The sequence below is a fragment of the Crocuta crocuta genome, unplaced genomic scaffold (genome assembly GCF_008692635.1).
Source record: "Crocuta crocuta isolate KB4526 unplaced genomic scaffold, BGI_CrCroc_1.0 scaffold35, whole genome shotgun sequence".
NCBI classification, from domain to species: domain Eukaryota; kingdom Metazoa; phylum Chordata; class Mammalia; order Carnivora; family Hyaenidae; genus Crocuta; species Crocuta crocuta.
The window spans coordinates 5,051,423-5,071,751 of NW_027530625.1; the positions used below are offsets into that span (position 1 = coordinate 5,051,423).

At 50.8% G+C, this 20,329-nt stretch overlaps 2 protein-coding genes across 2 annotated transcripts; both read left to right on the forward strand.

The window, feature by feature from the left end:
- The first annotated feature begins 626 nt into the window (after nucleotides 1-626).
- Nucleotides 627-4,602, forward strand: LOC144234927 (neutrophil gelatinase-associated lipocalin-like). The gene is made up of 7 exons (XM_077768303.1): nucleotides 627-874; nucleotides 1,388-1,521; nucleotides 2,904-2,983; nucleotides 3,127-3,246; nucleotides 3,467-3,568; nucleotides 4,246-4,276; nucleotides 4,399-4,602. Exons 1-6 carry the CDS (start codon nucleotides 737-739, stop codon nucleotides 4,263-4,265), a joined length of 594 nt encoding a protein of 197 aa, XP_077624429.1. The 5' UTR covers nucleotides 627-736; the 3' UTR covers nucleotides 4,266-4,276; nucleotides 4,399-4,602.
- Nucleotides 4,603-14,006: 9,404 nt separating this feature from the next.
- LOC144234928 (neutrophil gelatinase-associated lipocalin-like) lies at nucleotides 14,007-18,520 on the forward strand. Its single transcript, XM_077768304.1, has 7 exons — nucleotides 14,007-14,244; nucleotides 15,001-15,137; nucleotides 16,560-16,639; nucleotides 16,784-16,903; nucleotides 17,402-17,503; nucleotides 18,182-18,212; nucleotides 18,335-18,520. Exons 1-6 carry the CDS (start codon nucleotides 14,107-14,109, stop codon nucleotides 18,199-18,201), a joined length of 597 nt encoding a protein of 198 aa, XP_077624430.1. The 5' UTR covers nucleotides 14,007-14,106; the 3' UTR covers nucleotides 18,202-18,212; nucleotides 18,335-18,520.
- Nucleotides 18,521-20,329: the final 1,809 nt, after the last annotated feature.

A 20,329-nucleotide genomic window follows, 5' to 3' on the forward strand; every position in this document is an offset into this window, starting at 1 on the left:
AAGAGGTATGTTAGCACGTGCTTTGCCCTCAGCTTGCCTTAATCTCTCCCGTCAGGAACACTCCCAGGAGGCCTAAGGAGATGGGGGGAGAGAAAGGGTTTCTCACTCTTGCCAGGGTCTGGTGTGGGTCCCTAGGAGGGCCAGGATCTGGGCTTCATGAGCAGAACAAGGTACACACTGGCCTTCCCTATCAGGAATGTCCTCTTTCAGCTACATCCATTTCTCTGTCCCTTTGGAGAACCAGAAAGCAGCATGGGCTTTGTTGATGCCAGACATTCTGTGATTTCATCAGATGCAAGAAGGGGGCCCCACCACACTTACTCTACCCTGCACTTGGGCCCCAGCTGAGAGGCTCCTGGAGGTCAGAGAGGACAACTGGCCCAGATCTGAGACCCCTGTCCTCACACAGTGTTAACCAGGGGGAAGAGCGTGTAGAAGGAGTCACTGTCTCTGCCAAAGATGTGAAGATTTGAGAATGCATCCTCCAACCTCCTGGACCTTCCTGACGCTCAGCTTGCATAATCCTGACCTGTGGGAAAGGGCACAGGTTGCCATGATCTTCAGCACGAGTTGCTGGCAATTGTCTTACCAGGATTTAGCAAAGGATGAGTCGTTCCACCCTGGGGTGAGCCATTGGCCACAGAGACCATAAATAGCATCCCCCCAGAAGCCTCCTCACTCATATCCTCTTTCAGGAAATATCTGGAGCGGTGCCTGCTTCTTCAGCCCTGAAGTCATGGCCCAGTGTCTCCTGTGGATGGGCCTTGCCTTGTTGGGGACCCTGCAGACCCAGGCCCAGGACTGCACCCCAAACTTGTACTCATCCCCGCCAGTGAGCAAGATCCCTCTGCAGCCTAACTTCCAGAACAAGCTGGTAAGGAGCCTGGAGGGGCAGCTGCAGGGAGGCCCCAGGAAGAGTGTGAACAGAGGGGAAGAGGATGGGCTCAGGCTTTAGCTCAGTCTGCCCTCGGGTCCCCTGATGGAAGGCACAACCCATGCCCCCATTTGCACCCAACCTGGTTGACAAGAGGGTCAGATGAGCAGAACTCCCCTGGCCCACATTCTCGTCCGTAATCCCCACAGTCCTTGCAATGTGGGAACATCTTCAGACCCTTTATATGAAGAGGAGACTGAGGCTCAGAGATGCCTGGTGGCCACTTGCCAAGGGTCACCTGTCCCTGACACACTCAGGGCTCCCACCTGGCCCCGATGGCTCCATCTCCTGCTGGCTTCATTAGAGCAGCATGTGTGGCCCTTTGTGTCCCTGCAGCCTAGTTAGTGGAGGCTTCTGGTTGATGGCCAAGCTGCCTAGAGGTGCCTGCAGGCATGGGTCAGGAGGGTCCCTGGGGCTGGTCCTGGCTCTGTCTATCATCAGCCCCCATTGTAGTTCCAGGGGAAATGGTACGCCATAGGATTGGCAGGAAATGAAATTAAAAAAAAACACCGCCTGTTTAAGATGTTCACCGCCACCTACAAGCTGAACAAAGACGACAGCTACAATATCAAAGCTAAACTGGTCTGGTGAGAGCTACCACCTACTTGGAAGCATTGGGGACCTAGAGGGCTGCTCCGGGGTTCAAGAGGCAGACTGATGTCATAGCCTAGGGGTGACCAAAGCTGAAAGATGATCATTCATCCTACCACTGGGTACTGGATCCCTGTATTTATTCCTGCTCTCATTCACTACATCAACATTTCTTGGTCACTTCTGCACAGACACAAGACAGTACTGAGGAAGGGCACAGACAGGCATCAGGAAACAAGACAAAGAGAAGAGGGATGTCCTAGAAGGGGAGGAGGGTCAATGGATCCAGCCTAGAATTCCACCTAGGACTTTCTCAAGAGCTTCCAGGGAGGTGGTCTGTGGGCTGGGCCTTGAGGAACCAATCTGCACCAGAAGAGGCCTGGGACCTTCGTTGAAGGGCTGGTGGACTGAGTCAGAGGTAGCCACTTCTCCATGAAGCATCAAGCCATCGCACGGCTGCCCTGAGCAGGAGCTGATGAGTGGTCTGGAGTGGGGAGTGGCCACAGTGGCAGGGGCCTCAGGTACTGGTGAGGAGCGGGTCTGGCTGCAGCAGGGACAGGAATGATGGTGTGCAGCCCAGAAGGCTGATCAGTCATAGGTGGGACATAACCAGAGCGGTGTACAGAGAGGAATCAAGCATTACCCAGCTCCTCTGGGCTTCTGGCTTTGGCACTTGGGGATGGGGCTAGAGCATCTGTGATGGAGGGAGCAGAAGAAAGGCAGGTGTGGGGAGATCGGCTCTGGGTTCCCAGGGGACCAGATGGGATGCAGGTGGGAGGTCAGGGTTGGCCCAACAGCCAAGGGAGTCATTGGCCTCCAGCAGACTGGAGCCTCAGTAATGATTCCCCTGGCAAAGTACAGCAGGAAGTTGCAAGATAAGAACAGGAAATAGGAGCACCTGGGTGGCTCAGTGGGTTGAGCATCTGACTTTGCTTAGGTCATGACCTTGCAGTTTGTGAGTTAGCGCCCAGCATCAGGCTCTGTGCTAACAGCTCAGAGCCTGCAGACTGCTTTGGATTCTGTTTCTTCCTGTCTCTCTGCCCCTCCCCCACTCAAGTTCTGTCTCTCTCTTTCTCTCTCAAAAATTACTGACCGTCTAAAAAACATAAACAAACAAACAAAAAGAATAGAAGACAAAGGTCTCTGATGAAGTAGGGAGGGAAGGCCACTAAGCGGAAACAGCCCCATAGAAGGAAGGACAGCAGGTGCTGGGGGGAGAGTCTGAGCAGGTCAGGTGGCTCAGGGCAGAGTAGGCAGGGACAGACAGGGATGGGCTCAGTGGGGAAGAGCCAGTCCCATCTGAGGGGTGGGGGGCAGACCTCCTGCTGTGGCACGGTGGGCTATTACCCTCTTACCCACCCGTCTCTTGCTTCCACAGGAAAAAGCGTTGTGAGCCCTGGGCCAGAACATTTGTCCCAAGTCCCCATCAAGGCCTATATACCTTGGGCAATATTGAGCGTGAGTCCTGTGTGGGGTGGGTCTCTGGGGGCACGGACCTCCCTGCCGCTCCACCCAGACTCCATCCTGTGGAGGCCGGAGAGGAAGCATTAGCTCCCTCTGCCGGGCCAGGGAGGGCTGATCCCTCACCGTCCCCCATGCAGGTTACACCGGAACCTTGAGCTTCACTTTCGGAGTGGTGGCCACAGACTACAAAAAGTATGCCCTTGTGTTCTTCAAGAAAGTTCGTAAAAACCAGGAGTACTTCATGATCGTCCTCTATGGTGGGTCTTACCCCCGCTGGGACCTGAATCTTGATCATACTGGGGGAGAAGGGGCCCATCGCACCCAGCCCCCAAGATGCCCTGCACCCCAAGCCCTGGGAGACCAGAGAGTGGTCTTTCCACAGAGCCCCTTACGAGGAAAGGGTCTGAGGTGTCATTCACACATTCAACAATATTTATGGAGCTTTTGCCAGCCACTCATTAGCCATCTTGGCCACAGGGAGAACTAAGGAGCTGACTTCTGGGCCGAAAAATCTCCTCATTGCCTTCGCCAAATCTATGGGCCTCCAGGATCACCACATCGTCTTCACTATCCCCAACGGTAATCTCCAGCTGGGGGAAGGAGAAGGGCACGTGTCTGATGTTGCCTCACTAGGGAAGAGGGGAGAGGAGGGACCCTGGCTCCTGTGGCAGTCACTGGAGCCCCAGGAACCACTCTGGGTTCAGGAAGACCCTGCCACACCCAGGGTTTTGGGCCCCTAGTTGCTTCCCTCAGGATATCCCTGGCCTGCCCACGTGAGATTTGCAGGGGCCAAGTTTCTTCAGTCTCCTGGCCTGGCCACTTCCCACTCCAGCCAGGCCTATTTGTCCTGGGCCACCTCCCCCTTTGCCCTGGGCCTGGCTCACCACTGACTTGGGAGGCACCCTTGTCCTCAGGCAGCCTGGCCTGGGCAGGTGCCTCCCCAAGGCTGAGGGGCTGTCAGGACTCAGCAGGTAAACAGGAAGGAGGCTTGGTGCCCAAGCAGGAGGGTGGCTGGGCCTCACCTGCCTCCTTTGGAGAATGGGTGTCACCCAGGTCTGCTTGTCCTCAGGCCTGTCCCCCAGTCCCCTGCCCCATCATGCAGCCCTCTGCGGCACCATCCCTGAAGGTAACCCCTAGAGCTTCTGCGGCTGGGCCAGCCTGGGGCCCAGGGCAGCCCAGGGGCAGTGCAGGGGCCCTGGAATTCAGGGATTCCACACACAGACCCCTACCCATACTAACCACTCTGTCCCCCACAGATCAGTGCCAGGGAGACTGAGCAAGCATGCAGTAAGTATGGCTGGAGCAGGGGATTATGGGAGTCAGGGTCCAGCTGGGAGGGGGTCCCAGGTCTGCCTTTGTCCCACCTGCCCCAAACTGCTGCCCTCTTTATTCCCTTATCTCCCTCTCAGGTGCCCTTGACTCTCTCCAGCCAATCCCCCTCACACCGACCTCTGTCACAGCACTGCCTAGCCATGCTAGGCAGCTGCCCCACCAGCCTGGACACCACTGGGAGAGCCAGAAGATCCTTCTCCCTGCACAGCCCACCAGCTGCTCCCCAGCCTGCCCTGTTGATGGAACACCTCCTTACTTGCTAAATAAACTTGTCCTCCAGACCCCAGACTGTGCTCCTTGACTTCTGGGCCCTCTGAGATGGAAAAGGGCAAAGGGCAGGCTCCTATTAGCATCACTCCCAGGAACTGTGGTCCCCAGAAAGGAATGAAGCAGAGTCCAGCTCCGACTGGAAACTACTAGCTCCCAACTCCAGGCTCAGACCCAGACCAACAGGAGCCGTCACATGCCCCTGCCTTCTAGCACACTGCCGGAGTGTATCTCACAGCCATGTTCGGCCAGGTCAATGGCAGAGGCCCAACCAGAGCCAGGGGGCTGAGGTTATGTCACCCTCACTTCACCATCGATGAAGTTTTAGCAGTGATGGGGGTGTGGTCCAGAGCCAAGGTCCAAGAATTCTTGAAGACATCTTTGGTGCAAAAAGTGTCATTTTATTAAAGCGTGGGAACAGGCAGAAAGAGCTGTACTGGGGTTGTGAAGAGTGACTGCTTATACACTCTGGTGTCGGAGGAGGTAAAGTCAAGGGAAATCTTCTCAGAGATTTTCATGTCCTAGAGAAGATTTAGAGTACTGGAGGCCTAGCTATTGTCAGGCTAAGGTACTTTTTCCTCTAGCAAAGCATTAACACTAAGACAGTAGGGAGCCCCTTGGGGCGCCTGGGTGGCTTAGTCGGTTAAGCGTCCAACGTTCGCTTAGGTCATGATCTCACAGTTCGTGGGTTCGAGCCCCGCGTCGGGCTCTGTGCTGACTGCCTGCTCAGAGCCTGGAGCCTAGTTCAGAGTCTGTGTCTCCCTCTCTCTCTGACCCTCCCCTGCTCACGCTGTCTCTTTCTCTCTCTCCTAGAAATAAATAAAAATATTAAAAAAAAAAAAAAAGACAGTAGGGACCCCCTAAAGAAATGTTCCTCTCTGTCAGCCTCAAGTATTTGTCAATGGGCTGCAGGGTATCAGGAAATTTAATGTTACCAGCCATTTCCTTCATGCTTTTGTTCCCCATATTACTATGGAGGGGTGATGTGGGGGCTCCATAAAACTGAGTCTATAGTTTTCTGGAGATTAGGCTATTGATAAGATTGCCTTTTTCTTCTACTTGACTAAGATATTTGTAAACCGATGGAGACTCATGTCCTGCATGACTGTGATCTCTGTCAGTTAACCATTTGCTTTCATTCCATTTCTTTGTTTTTGGGCAGCTAGAATGCCTGAGGAAGGCCACACACATTCCACCGGGAATGGAGGAGGTGTAATGCGAGCTTGTACTATGCCCTTAGCTAGTCTTATGCTCTCTCATCATACCCCTCATAAACAGTTTTCACCCTTACATCTTTAAGGTTGTTGAAGGTGGAAGGTCTCATCTTCTGTAGCCTCTTCTTGCTCAGTAGGAGAGTACAGATGTCCCTACCTATGAGTCAATACTGATCATTTGGGGAACATAGAGAAGAGTTACAGAAGGCAGAGGCAGCTGAATTCCAGGTGGACAATGAGTATGAATCTCCTAGAGTAGAAAAGATCATCTCTTGATATGAGATGATTGTTGTGATGGAGTCTTGGCAGAGAGGCAGAGAGACATGGGAGAAAACAGCAAAACATAATTAGAATAAGAAGAAAGAACAGCCCAAATAAACATCCTTTGGAAACTGATGAAAGTCTTCAAGTCCACAGGTTTAACCAATCATGAAAGGAATGAGAGGAATTTCTTTAAGCAACAATTTGAGTGTTCAGATCAGTTAGTAATCCAGAAATATTTGTGTGATAATCTAGAATGTATACCGATTGAAGTTTTGGGGGTTGGAAGGGTGGTCCGAAGCCGGTGGACAAGAAAGGTTTCTAGAAGACGTCTTTGGTGAAAAAAGGTGATTTTCTTAAAGCACAGGGACAGGACCCAGGGGCAAGAAGACAGCACTGGGGTTTGTGACCGGTAACTGCTTATGTATCTTCAGGTTGGGAGGGGTCAAGGATAGAGTAAGTTTCTAGGGTATTTTGGAAGCAAGATTTCCAGGACCTTGCGAGGCTAGATGTTGCTCGGGAAATGTCACTTGTTACAGTTGAATAAAACTTCAGTCGCGAAAACCTTCAGATGCATATGCGGGGGGAGGCAGAGCATAAGCTTGGTGTATGATTGCCAGCATATACCTTGAGGCAGTTGAGAGAAAGGAAGTAGACTTACAGGATCCTTGAGACAGGGATAATGTTGAGCTAAGGTTCTCTTTGCCTATAGCTAAGTGTCTTTAAGGAAGCAGCTGAGATCATAGAGCGAGATCACTTGGCTGCTTAAAGAACTTGTCAAAGGGCTGACAATAAGGCGATTTAATTTTTCTTCACCTAGTTTCCCACATCACCATGGCAAGTACTTAAATGCCTTTCCTTTGTTCTTGGGTAGCCAGGGGGGTTGAATATCACACATATTCTACCTGGAGGGAGGGAAGGATGTGCCACCCTGTTTTGCTCTCAGCTTACCCCTGACGCTCCCTCATCACATATCCCAAAGCTATTGTAGTGATGGAGTCTTGGCACCAGGCAGAGAGACGTGGGAGAAAACAATAAAACCTAAGTAGAATAACTAGAAAGATGAGCTCAAATGAAAAGTCCTTTGGTAGCTAACAAACATCCTCCAGTCCAAGAGTTTAACCCATCGCTAAGGAAAGAAAGAGATTGTTTAATGTGCCAATTGGAGTATTCCTGTCAGTTAGAAATCCAGAAATGTTTTTGAGGTACTCCGGAAGGTATACCCACCATTTTGTTCTTAGGAGAATTTAAGTTTCACCTTGTGCAGCACATAAAACATCTAATGCCATTCTGTTTTGTGGGAGTGTTTTATGCATTTGAGTTATTTTAGTATTTAGTAATATAATGGTATTTTGAGAGTCATTTAAGACCTCAATTGTGTAACACGTGGTGTATAGCCATCATGTAGACTCTTTTTTGTTTAGTAAGAAATCAGGTAATTAAACTGGGGCGCCTGGGTGGCTTAGTCGGTTAAGCGTCTGACTTCGGTTCAGGTCATGATCTCACGGTTCGTGGGTTCGAGCCCGCGTAGGGCTCTATGCTGACAGCCAGAACCTGTTTCGGATTCTGTATCTCCCTCTCTCTCTGACCAGGGGAGGCCCTGTTCATTCTGTCTCTCTCTTTCTCTCTCTCTCTCTCTCTCTCTCAGAAATAAACAAAAAATTATAAAAAAAGAAATCAGGTAATTAAAAAGAGGCACCTTTATAGAAACAAGGAAAATACAGGTTAATGGTTAGAGCAGATTACAAACCCAGTGTCTCTCAGTGCTGCCAGTGAGATTTTTTAAAAGTTAGGCTTAAAGCATTCTCGGATGCTTGTGGGAACAGGCAGCAGGAATCAGATTAGTCTTCTTGGTTTGTAACTCAAATGTCTGTGCTGATGCATTTGAATGGCCTATTGTAAGAAGGAACTGTTAGTAGACATTGAGAAAGGAGGATGAAAAAGAAAGGTCCAGCCATCCTAAGAGAAGTTGGAGGTCTTGCACAGGTTCACAGGAATATGCAGGCACATTAGTTTCCTCACTGAATTCCTGTGAAGGGGGTCCAGGTTTTATTTTAGATATAGGAGCCCATGAAGTGTTCCCCTCTAACTTTATTGCAGTGGGGATACATACTATGACCCAGTAGGGACCCTTTCATTTTGCATTAAATCCCCTGTTGTATTAGACTTTCAATCCTTTAAATAAACCAGGAGTTTTGGGTTTATATGGGGTGGGTTTCTAATAACTCTCCGATCAAGTGTAGGGAGTATATGGTAGCCATATGCAGAGATTTAGGAATTAACTTGGCCTTGAGTGAATAATAAAGCACTATAGTCTTTATCTAGTCATAGGTCTACAGTGAGAAAAGTCTTTGCATACAATTGTTGGGGGAATCCATCCCATTTTCCTGTTATTTAAATAACCATATGCCCATGGGGTCTTATGATTATCCCCACTGAATAACAAGCACAGAAGATTTTCTATACATGAAACAAAATATTGTGACCATTTTTCTGAAGTTTACCTCACGTTGTCTAGTTTAGGCAAACAGCAAACATTTAAAGACCATCAGAAACAGAATTTAACATCCAGAGAGCTACATTACGGAAACATAGCTTTTCTCTCTAAAAACCTTCATTTCCAGGGATAGCCAAATCAAATCTATTCATTTCCAAAACAAGTCCAGTTTTAACAAACTTGGCCTAATGATTTACATAAGCTCAGCTAGAATGGTGATTAATCGTAAGGATCTTTTAAAATTTGCTTTGCTGCAATCTTTCATAAGGAATCTCCAGATTGAGCTGGAGATTGAACTGATTGGCCTCTCCAGGACAGAAGCCAAGCCAAACGTGCAATACCTGTAGACTTGGGTGAATTCCTCTCCACGAGGTCCCCAAGATAAGGGTCCTGCACCTGCTCGGAAGTGACATTCTTTACTCACCTGGTAAGGCTGCTGGGAACTCTCTGAGCAAGGTATCAGACCAACATTTCCAAGGGGCTTAATGGCTCCATGTTTCATAAAGTCAACCTTAGCTCCTTAAAGCTGTATGGTCATATCGGAATCTATGCATGTCACTCTCAAATAGGACATTACAGCCAAAGCCTTGGCAAAAAAACTAGTATTCCTGGGGTGCCTGGGTGGCTCAGTGGGTTAAGCATCCGACTTTGGCTCAGGTCATGATCTCACAGTTCGTGGGTTCAAGCTCCACGTCGGGCTCTGGGCTGACAACTCAGAGCCTGGAGCCTGCTTCAGATTCTGTGTCACCGTCTCTCTCTGCTCCTCTCCTGCTCATGCTGTCTCTTGCTCTTGCTTTCAAAAATAAACAAACATGAAAACAACAACAACCAGTATTCCCAAGGGTCTCCTGTTTACGAGAAGAATCTTACTGCACTTATGCAAATACCTGTAATTGCCATGAAAGAAAGAATACTCACTGAGTGTTTGAATTTCAGAGGGTTTAGGTAGAGAGAAAAGTTAAATGTTTCTATTTACAAATGAATACTTTGTGACATCTTTGTACATTATAGATACATTAAGAGAAAATGTCCTTGATCTGGAAGAGTAAACATTAGAGATATTTCTAACAAGAGTCACAAAAAAATGTAAGCTTCCTCAGTTTATTTAGTGTCATGTTCCTATTGCTCGTTCAGTTTGAATGCAGCTTTTTAGTTCTGGAAATTCTTACCCATTTTAGTATTAATCTTAAAGATAACAAATACCTGCATTTCTCCTAAAAGTCCTTTTTATGAATCTCCTTGAAGATGAAATATGTTTTGTGGGAGAACAAGAATTATAAATGACAATATCTCAGAAATGGACATTGTTAAAGATCTGGTGAGAGTTCATTATGATGCAATTGACAAGGAAACAGTCATTTCTGTGACACATAACACGTCAATAATTAGAATATCAAGTAAGGACCCTATGCCAAGATATTAAAACTTTAAGAATTGCATGTATATTTGAGCAGTTACAGCATTTAGCCATGCAATACAACCTAAGGTTTACCATTATTTGACAGTGCCTTTCCAAGTAACTTAGCATGCCAAATAGAAAGGCCTAATTGGTCAAAATCTTGGGAAAGTTTGTTAAACCCTTAGAAACTTATAGAGCACATTCTAAATAGGATTATAGATCATTACAAATCTTAAAACTTTATTTATTTAAACAAGATGGTAATAAGAGATTCCAAAGGCAAATGTGTAGCATTGTATAGTTGTTAGCAAAACCTAGCTCCTTTACTATTGCGAAGTTTTAACTTTAAGTAATCAAAGACTCGATAAAAAGGAAACCTAAAGCTTTGGTCGTCCCAGCAGACAAGAGAGAAAAAAAATTTGTTTACATTTTCTTAGAGAAAAAAAACATTTGTTTACATTTTCTTATCAAGAGCAGATCAACAATCCCAGGAAACTGTCCTTTAAAAAGAGAAAAAAGCAGCATTTCTACCTTAGACCAGTGTACTTTTAAAATCCATTCATCTTAACCTTAGTCCATCCTGACCATAGATAAAATTCCTTTCCAATAATTTCCTTTCATGAACCTTCTACAACTTTCTTTTGCCTTCAAATTTTGTCCCAAACCCATTTCTCTCCAAACAACCAGTCTCATTTAGGACAAAATTATTTTCTTGTGCCCTCAAAACAAAAAATGTATTTCTATTCCTTATGTCTTTCTTACATATCTCCCACTTTCCTACATACAGAGTTGTTTTCCTTATTTTCCCTAATGTTAACTCTTAGAAACCTTAGTCTCCAATGAAAACTTAGTAACCAATCGTAAACTGTTACAACCGAATTCTTTAGACGGCAAATTCATTAATCAATTAAGTAGAAAGCATGTTTTCCAACAGACCCAAATATTCTTAGTTTCTCTGCAATAAGAAGTCAAAAGCATAAACCTACATTCAGTAACCAATGCCTTAGCACCGCATTCTATTGGGAAAACACCTAGATATCCAACGAATTCAATCCCATTTATCCAATGTCAGATTACCAAAGACTTTGAAACCTATCTTAACGATTATCTATGAAAAGTTTGAGATACACAAAATTAACCATTATTTTTTAAATTAAAAAAAAAGTTATTTCTGAGAGAGGAGGAGAGACAACGTGAGCAGGGGAGGGTCAGAGAGACAGGGAGATACAAAATCTGAAGCAGGCTCCAGGCTCTGAGCTAGCCATCAGCCCAGAGGCCGACACGGGTCTTGAACCCACAAACCGTGAGTTTTCAGATCATGACCTGAGCTGAAGTTGGATGCTTAACCGACTGAGCCACCCAGGCGCCCCAAAATTAACCATTATTTTAAGTCATCTTTTTGCTAACAAATTCCAACAGAGCCCTCCTAAGCTTATTTGACCTTTAGGAAACCTTGGTAGGGGCGTAAGCATTCCAATAAGACCATACTCCTTGAAAGGCCCTGAAATAAGAGTAAGGGAAGAAAGGCGAACATACTCACCAAGTTTGCACCGAAGCTCAGATTTCAGATGAAAAGACTCAGACCCCACATTAGGCACCAAATGATGAGGTTTAGAGTGGGGGTGTGGTGTTCCAGAGGTGACAGCCAAGAAAGAATTATTGAAGACGTCTTTGGTGGAAAAGAAAGTGACTTTACTAAAGTGCAGGGACAGGATGTGGGAAGCTGCATTGGGGTTGTGAAGAGTGACTGGTTATATACTATGAAGTAGGGGGAAAGAAAGTTAAAAGTTAAAAGTCCAGAAGGACTTTGATATGTTGAAGAGGACTCCTAATCTACCTGAGGCCTTGCTATTGTCAAGCTAAGGTTCTTTCACCTCCAGGAAGGCATTAACATTAGGAACGGTAGGGGTTTCTGGAGAAATGTTGTACTTAGTATTCGCCTCAAGTATTTGTCACTGAGCTGCAGGGTACCAGGAGAGTTAATTTTACCTGACATTTCCTTCTTGCCTTTCTTCTCCACATCACCATGAGTGGAGGCTGTTAATAGGGGCTCAGGAAATTGAGTCTATAGGCTTCTGGGGATGAGACTATTGGTAAGATTGCCTTTTTCTTCTAATTTATGAAGATATTTATAAACTGATGGAGACTCATGTCCTGCATGACTGGGATCTCTATCTGTTAACCATTTGTTTTCTTTCCTTTCTTTTGTCCTTGGGCAGCCAGAGGAATATCACACATATCCCACCTTGTGGGAGAGAAGGATGGGATTTTAGCTTGTACATTACCTCAGCTTGTGTTATGCTCCCTCTTCACCCAGAGTTCCTTCTCTCAGGGCGCACCACCCAAAGCCCAGGCTAGCGGAGCTGGTTCCCCTGAAGCAGGTGGAAGAGCCCATGAGGTCTCTGGGGGTCTCATCTGAGGCCAGTGAGCTCTCAGGTTAGCCTCAGATTAGGCATTCAACTGCTCCGGCCCATGAGGTGACATCTAGGAGACAATGCCCAGGGACTGGGACCCATCACTGCTTCCCATGGACAACCAAGCCTCCATGAGGAAACTGCTTCCCTCCAGGACAAAGCTGGGATCAGCCATGGCAGGAACACTTCTGGGGACCCAGGCCTGACCCTGGGCTCCACAGTCCAAGACTATGGCCAGAGATGGCAGATGTTATCACTGATCTCTCAAAGATGAGGCTGAGTCCTTGCACTCACTGTGACCCAAAGTATCCGATGTCCAGAGTGGCTGGGGGAGAACCCCTCTTGGGGCCTACCCCTTTTCACACAGTGAAGATGCATGTCCCCAGTTGACCTCCACCAGGATGAAGCTGGGACTGTAGCCTCAGAGCTCTGCTCTGTCAAGCTGTCTCATTGGTGGCTGGCATGCCCAGCTTGGGGTTTCTGACCACTGGGCCACAGGAGGGGCCAAGTCCCTCAGGGGTCAGCTGAGGTCTGGGTCCACCCTGCCAATGGGCATGGATGAGGGGAGGAGGGGCTGACTCAAGCTGCGAATGATGGAGCTTTGGAATGGTGGGGGTTCAGAGCTCACAAGAATGAATTCTTGAGACACCTTTGGTGCAAAAAAAGGTGATTTTGTTAAAGCACAGGGACAGGACCCTAGAGCAGAAAGAACGGCACTGGGGTTGTGAAGAGTGACTGGTTCTATATCATGGGGTTGGGGGACATAGAGTCAAGACAAAGTTTCTAAAGGGATTTTCGTATGTTCAAGAAGACTCACACATTCCTGGAGACCTAGCTGTTGTCAAGCTAAGACATAGGTAAACTGATGGAGACTCAAGTCCTACAGAACTGTAATCTCTATCAGTTAACCATTTGTGTTTTTTCCTTTCCTTTGGCCTTGGGCAGCCAGGTGTGCCTGGGGAATGTCACACAGCTCCTACCTGGGGGAGGGGCATGTTAGCATGTGCTTTGCCCTCAGCTTGCCTTATGCCCCTTCATCAGGAACACTCCGAGTAGCCTTGGGTGGTAAGGGCAGGGGAAGGGTGTCTCCCCCAGGGCAAGGGCCTGTAGTGGGTCCCTGGGAGGGCCAATATCTGGACTCCCTGAGCAGCACATGGTACATTCTGTCCTTTATTGCAAGACCATTCTCTTTCAACTGCCTCTCCTTCCCTGTCCCTTTGGAGAACCACAAAGCAGCATGGGCCCTGTTGGTGTGAGGCATTCTCTGCTTTCATCAGGTGCAGGGAGGGGGGCCCCACCACACTTACCCCACCCTGCACTTGGGCCCCAGCAGAGAGGCACCTGGAGGTCAGACATGACAGTGGTCCAGATCTGAGACCCCTGACCACACACAGTGCTAACTGGGGGGAAGAGACTGTGGAGGAAGTCACTGTCCCTGCCAGAGATGTGGAGATCTAGGGAACGCCCCCTCCCTACCTCCCTGACCTTCCTGACCCTCATCTTGCATAACCCTGACCTGGGGGAAAGGACAGAGAGCTTGCCATGATCTTCAGCACGAGTTGTTGGCAATTGCCTCACCCTTCCAGGATCTGGCAAAGGATAGATAAGTCGCTCCACCCTGGGGTGAGCCATTGGCCACAGAGACCATAAATAGCATCCCCCAGAAGCCTCCTCACTCATCCCTTCTTTCAGGGAATATCTGGAGCAGTGCCTGCTTCCTCCGCCCTGAAGTCATGGCCCTAGGTCCTCTGTGGCTGGGCCTTGCCCTGTGGGGGGCGCTGCACATCCAGGCCCAGGACTCCACCCCAAACCCGATCCCAGCCCCGCCTCTGCACAAGGTCCCTCTGCAGCCTGACTTCCAGAACGAGCTGGTAAGGAGCCTGAAGGGGCAGCTGCAGGGAGGCCCCGGGATGAGTGTGAACAGAGGGGAGGAGAGGCAGGATGGGCTCAGGCTTTAGCTCAGTCTGCCCTCGGGTCCCCTGATGGAAGGCACACCCCAAGCCCCCATCCACACCCAACCTTGATGACAAGAAGGTCAGATGAGCAGAACTTCCCTGGTCCACAGTCTCTTCCATAATCCCTGCAGTACATGCAATGTGGGAACACCTTCAGGCCCTCTACATGGTGAGGAAACTGAGGCTCAGGGACGCCAGCTGGCCACTTGCCAAATGTCACCCTGTCCCTGACACACTCAGGCCTCCTGTCTGGCTTGATGGACTCCAGCTCCCACTGGCTTCATCAGTGCATCCTGTGTGGCCAGTCTGGGTCCCTGCAGCCCCATTAGAAGAGTTTCTGGTTCATGGGGCGCCTGGGTGGCTTAGTCAGTTAAGCGTCCGACTTTCGCTTAGGTCATGATCTCGCGGTTCGTGGTTCGAGCCCCGCGTCGGGCTCTGTGCTGACTGCCAGCTCAGAGCCTGGAGCCTGTTTCAATCTGTGACTCCCCCTCTCTCTGACCCTCCCTTGCTCACGCTGTCTCTCTCTCTCTCTCCTAGAAATAAATAAAAAACATTAAAAAAAAAAACAACTTTCTGGTTCAGGACCAAGCTGCCTAGAGGTGCCTGCAGGCATGGAGCGGGAGGGTCCCTGAGGCTGCTCCTGGCTCTGCCTGTCATCAGCCCCCACTGTAGTTCCAGGGGAAATGGTACATCTTAGGAGTGGCAGGGAATGAAATTAATGAAGAAAAACACAGCCAGTTGAAGATGTACACCACCACCTACGAACTGAATGAAGACAACAGCTACAATGTCACCTTTATCCTGCCCTGGTGAGAGCCACCACCTACTAGGGGAGCATGGGGTTGGGGGGGCGGTGGTGCTGGGGGAGCCTGAGGACGGTACTGGAGGTACAAGAGTCAGACTGATGTCATAGCCGAGGGGTGATCAAAGCTGAAGGCTGATCACTCTTCCTACCATTGGGTACTGGGTCCCTGCATTTATTCCTTCTTTCATTCACTACATCAACATTTCTTGGTCATTTCAGCACAGACACAAGACAGTACTGGGAATAGACACAGAGTGTCATCAAGAAACAAGACAGAGAGAGCAGGGGTGTCCTAGATGGGGAGAGGGGCACTGGATCCAGCCTGGGATCCCACTAGGGTTTTGTCAAGAGATTCCAGGGAAGTGGTCGGTGGGCTGGACCTTGAGGAAGCAACCTGTGTCAGAAGGAGGCCTGGGACCTTCGTGGAAGGGCTGGCGGACTGAGTCAGAGATAGCCACTTTTTCAAGAAACAGCAAGCCATCGCACGGCTGCCCTGAGCAGGAGCTGATGAGCGGTCTGGAGTGGGGAGTGGCCACAGTGGCAGGGGCCTCAGGTACTGGTGAGGAGCGGGTCTGGCTGCAGCAGGGACAGGAATGATGGTGTGCAGCCCAGAAGGCTGATCAGTCATAGGTGGGAGATGACCAGAGCAGGGACGGATTAGGACCTAGAGAGAGGAGCCAAGGATTTCCCAGCTCCTCTGGGTTTCTGTCTCTAGCACTTGGGGATGGGGCTAGAGCATTTGTGATGGAGAGAGCAGAAGAAGGGCAGGTGTGGGAAAATCGGCTCCGGGTTCCCAGGAGATCGAATGGGATGCAGGCGAGAGGTCAGGATTGGCATAGCAGCTAAGGGAGTCTTTAGCCTCCAGCAGACTGGACCCTGGGTGGTGATTCCCTCGGAAGAGGTTACAGCAGGAAGCCTCAAGATAAGAATTGGGGACAGGGACGCCTGGGTGGCTTAGTGGATTAAGTGTCCGACTTTGTCTCAGGTCATGATCTCAAGGTTTGTGGGTTCGAGTCCCATGTTGGGCTCTGTGCTGACAGCTCAGACCCTGAAGTCGGCTTTGGATTTTGTGTCTCCTTCTCTGTGCCCCTCCTCCACTCATGCTCTGTCTCTCCCTCTCTCTCTCTCTCAAGAATTAATGAACACCTAAAAAAAATAAAAAAAAAGAATAGGGGACAAATGCCTTAGTTTGTGGGGACAGTATGGAGGGAAGGCCACCAAGGGGAAACAGCTCTGAAGAAGGAAGGACAGTAAGTACAGAGGGAGAGTCTGAGCAAGTCAGGAGGCTCAGGGCAGAGTAGGCAGGGACAGACAGGCATGGGCTCAGTGGGGAAGAGCCAGTCCCATCTGAGGGGTGGGGGGTGGACCTCTTGCTGTGGCACGGTGGACCGTCACACTCTTACCCACCCATCTCTTACTTCCACAGGAAGCAGCGCTGTGATCCCTGGGGCACAACTTTCATCCCAAGTTTCCAGCCAGGCCTATTCACCCTGGGCAACATTGAGCGTGAGTCCCGCGTGGGGTGGGTCCCCCGGGGGCACAGACCTCCCTGCCGCTCCACACAGACACCATCCTGTGGTGCCAGGGGAGGAAGCAATAGCTCCCTCTGCCGGTCCAGGGAGGACTCTCCCCTCCCCATCCGCCATGCAGGTTACCCTGGAATACAGAGCTACACGGCACGAGTGGTGACCACAGACTACAATGAGGTTGCCACGATGTTCTTCACGAAAGTTTACAACAACCAGGAGTCCTTCAGGATCACCCTCTATGGTGAGTCTTAACCCTGCTGGGACCCAGCTCTTGGCCACGCTGGGGGAGAAGAGACCCATCGCACCCAGTCCCCAAGGTGCCCGTCACTCTGAGCCCTGGGAGGCGGGAGAGGGGCCTTTCCACAGAACCCTCATGAGAAAGGGGTCTGAGGCCTCGTTCACGGCTTCCACAATATACATGGAGCTTTCGCCAGCCACTCACCAGCCATCTNTGAGGTTGCCACGATGTTCTTCACGAAAGTTTACAACAACCAGGAGTCCTTCAGGATCACCCTCTATGGTGAGTCTTAGCCCTGCTGGGACCCAGCTCTTGGCCACGCTGGGGGAGAAGAGACCCATCGCACCCAGTCCCCAAGGTGCCCGTCACTCTGAGCCCTGGGAGGCGGGAGAGGGGCCTTTCCACAGAACCCTCATGAGAAAGGGGTCTGAGGCCTCGTTCACGGCTTCCACAATATACATGGAGCTTTCGCCAGCCACTCACCAGCCATCTTGGCCACAGGGAGGACCAAGGAGCTGAGTCCTGAGCTGAAGGAGAACTTCATCGGCTTCGCCAAATCCCTGGGCCTCACCGATGAGCACATCGTCTTCCCCGTCCCCAATGGTAACCACCAGCTGGGGAGACAAGGCCGATGGGGACTGTCCAGGCCTGATGTTGCCTCACTAGGGAAGGGGGAAGAGGAGGGACGCTGGCCCCGGCTGGGGTCACTGGAGTCCCGGGAGCCACTTTGGGTTCAGGAAGACCCTGCCACAGCCAGGGTCTGGGCCCCAAGTGTTCCTCCCTCATGATAGCTCACATGAGAATTGTAGGCCTGGGGCCATGTTTCTTCAGTCTCCTTGCCTGGCCACCTCTATCTCCATCCAGGCTGTTTGTCTTGGGCCCCCTCCCCCTTTGCCCTGGGCCTGGCTCACCACTGACTTGGGAGTCGCCCTTGTCCTCAGGCAGCCTGGCCTGGGCAGGTGCCTCCCCAAGGCTGAGGGGCTGTCAGGGCTCAGCAGGTAAACAGGAAGGAGGCTTGGTGCCCAAAATGGAGCATGGCTGGGCCTCACCTGCCTCCTTTGGAGAATGGGTGTCACCCAGGTCTGCTTGTCCTCAGGCCTGTCCCCCAGTCCCCTGCCCCATCATCCAGCCCTCTGCGGCACCATCCCTGAAGGTAACCCCTAGAGCTTCTGCGGCTGGGCCAGCCTGGGACCCAGGGCAGCCCAGGGGCAATGTAGGGGCCCTGAAAGTCAGGGATCCCACACACACCGCGACCTAATCCGACCACTCTGTGCCCCACAGATGAGTGCATATATAAGTGAGCAAGCATGCAGTAAGTATGGCTGGAGCGGGGGCTGATGGGAGCCAGGGTGCAGCTGGGAGGGGGTCCCAGGTCTCTCTTTGTCCCACCTGCCCAGCACTGTGGCTCTCTCTATTCCCCTGTCTCCCTCTCAGGTGCCCTCTGACTCTCTCCACCCCCACCCCCTCCCGCTGACCTCTCCCCAGCAGCTGTCCCCACCAGCCTGGACACCATTGAGAGAGCCTGGAGACCCCTCTTACTTCACTGCTCCCCAGCTGCTCCCCAGACTGCCCTGCTCATGGAACCCCTCCTTGTTTGCTAAATAAACATGTCCCCCGGTTCCCCGTCTGTGCCTCTTGACCTCTGGGCCCTCAGAGAGGGAAAAGAGCAAAGTGCAGGCTCCTATTAGCATCACGTGCAGGAAATGAGGTCTCCAGAAAACGATGGAAGCGACAGAAGCAGAGCCCAGCTCCCACTGAACACTTCTAGCTCCCAACTCCAGGCCTGGCCCCAGACCAGCAGCCGCCCTCACTCACCCCTGCCCCCAAGCACACTGAGGGGGCACATCTCACACTCACGTTCAGCCCCCTGCAGCAGGTCCAATGGCACAGGCCCAGGGCCAGGGAGCTGGAGAGGCGTCAGGGCTTGGGCGCTGTCACCCCTACTTTATCAGGACCCCATGGATGCTGGAAGATTGCAGCTCGGGCAACAGGGGTGCACAGAGGGTGAGGCAGAAGGTGGCCCGGCCTGAGACTGTGCCAGGCACAGAGTGTCAGCAGAGGGGGTCCCCTTTCCCTCTGCGAGGCCCCTACGGGCACACTGGTGGGTGGCAGTGTCCGTGCGGACCACATGCTGAGTGCTGCCCACATCTCTCCCCGTGAGGACCCCTGGATCACCTGGGGCAAGGCCAGGTGTCAGCGCAGAGCCCGCTTCGGATCCTCTGTCTCCCTCTTTCTCTGCCCTTCCCCTACTCACACTCTCTCTCAAAAACAAAAAAAAAAAATTTTTTTAATAGAAATAAAAAGTAAAAATAAATAAATAAATAAATAAATAAATAAATGTCATGTCATCACATCTGTACAGGTCCTTTTCCCGAATAAAGTACTGGTCTCAGATTCCAAGGATTAGGATCCAGGTGTCCAGCCTGGGTCCAGCCCACTGCACTGGGCTTACAGAGGGAATGATGGTCGGACTATGGGCCAGGGAGATAGAGGTGAACAGGGACCCCAGAAGCAGGGCAGCACCAAGGCACATGCCCTTCCCCCATTGGGGCTGGAGGGAGTAGGTGACTGTTTTGTCCTGTGGTCTGGTTTATGGGCCTTCACCAGGGGAGTGAAGTGGGCAGAGGGAGAGGCCCTCCCTGGGACCACAGCACTCCACCAACCAGGAGCATGCCTGGGGGGCAGCTGGGCATTCAGATGGGCACTCAGACTTGTGCATTATGCATCCCTGTGCAGGCTCCACACATGCGCATTTGCATCCACCTGCTGTGTCCACGTGGCATGTGTATCTGCGCATGCCTTGCCTGTCTTTCTGAGAGTGTTTTTGCCCATCCCATGTTTCTCCCCTGCTCTGTGGGCTCACACATAGAGTCAGGGTCTGTGATCCCAGGCGTGGTTTCACAGCTGAGAGAAAAACATGTGCCCGTGTGTTTCTTTGGCTGTCTCATGCTTACAGGGATAGACGTGTTTGGATTATGTCAGCACGTCCACATATGTGACCGGTGTTTCTGCCGTGTCTCTGCAGATCTGTGTGCAACATGAAGCTACAGGTGTTTCTAGGCCATGCAGGGCACGTGGGGCTCTGCTCTCTTGGCTGGTGAGATGCTTGATCCTAAGGAGGGCCTCTAACCCATCAGCCAAAGGGGGATGCCCAGCCGTCTTTGTCAGCCCCGCTCACCGGGCCAATGCAGGCCTCACCCCCACTCAAGCCGGTTCAGGGGAAGACTGAACTGCCAGTATGCAAGTCCGCGGTGCCTGTGATTGCCTGCTGTGGACTCAACCTCACCTCCACCTTTCTCAGGCCAAGTGATGGGACAGCTTCTGGGGCACAGAGGATCCCTCCGTGTTGTCATCATTTGGGACATACCCAGATCCCCGCTGGGGCCTGACATTGCAGGCTCGACAATGTGAACATAAATCTTCTGAAGC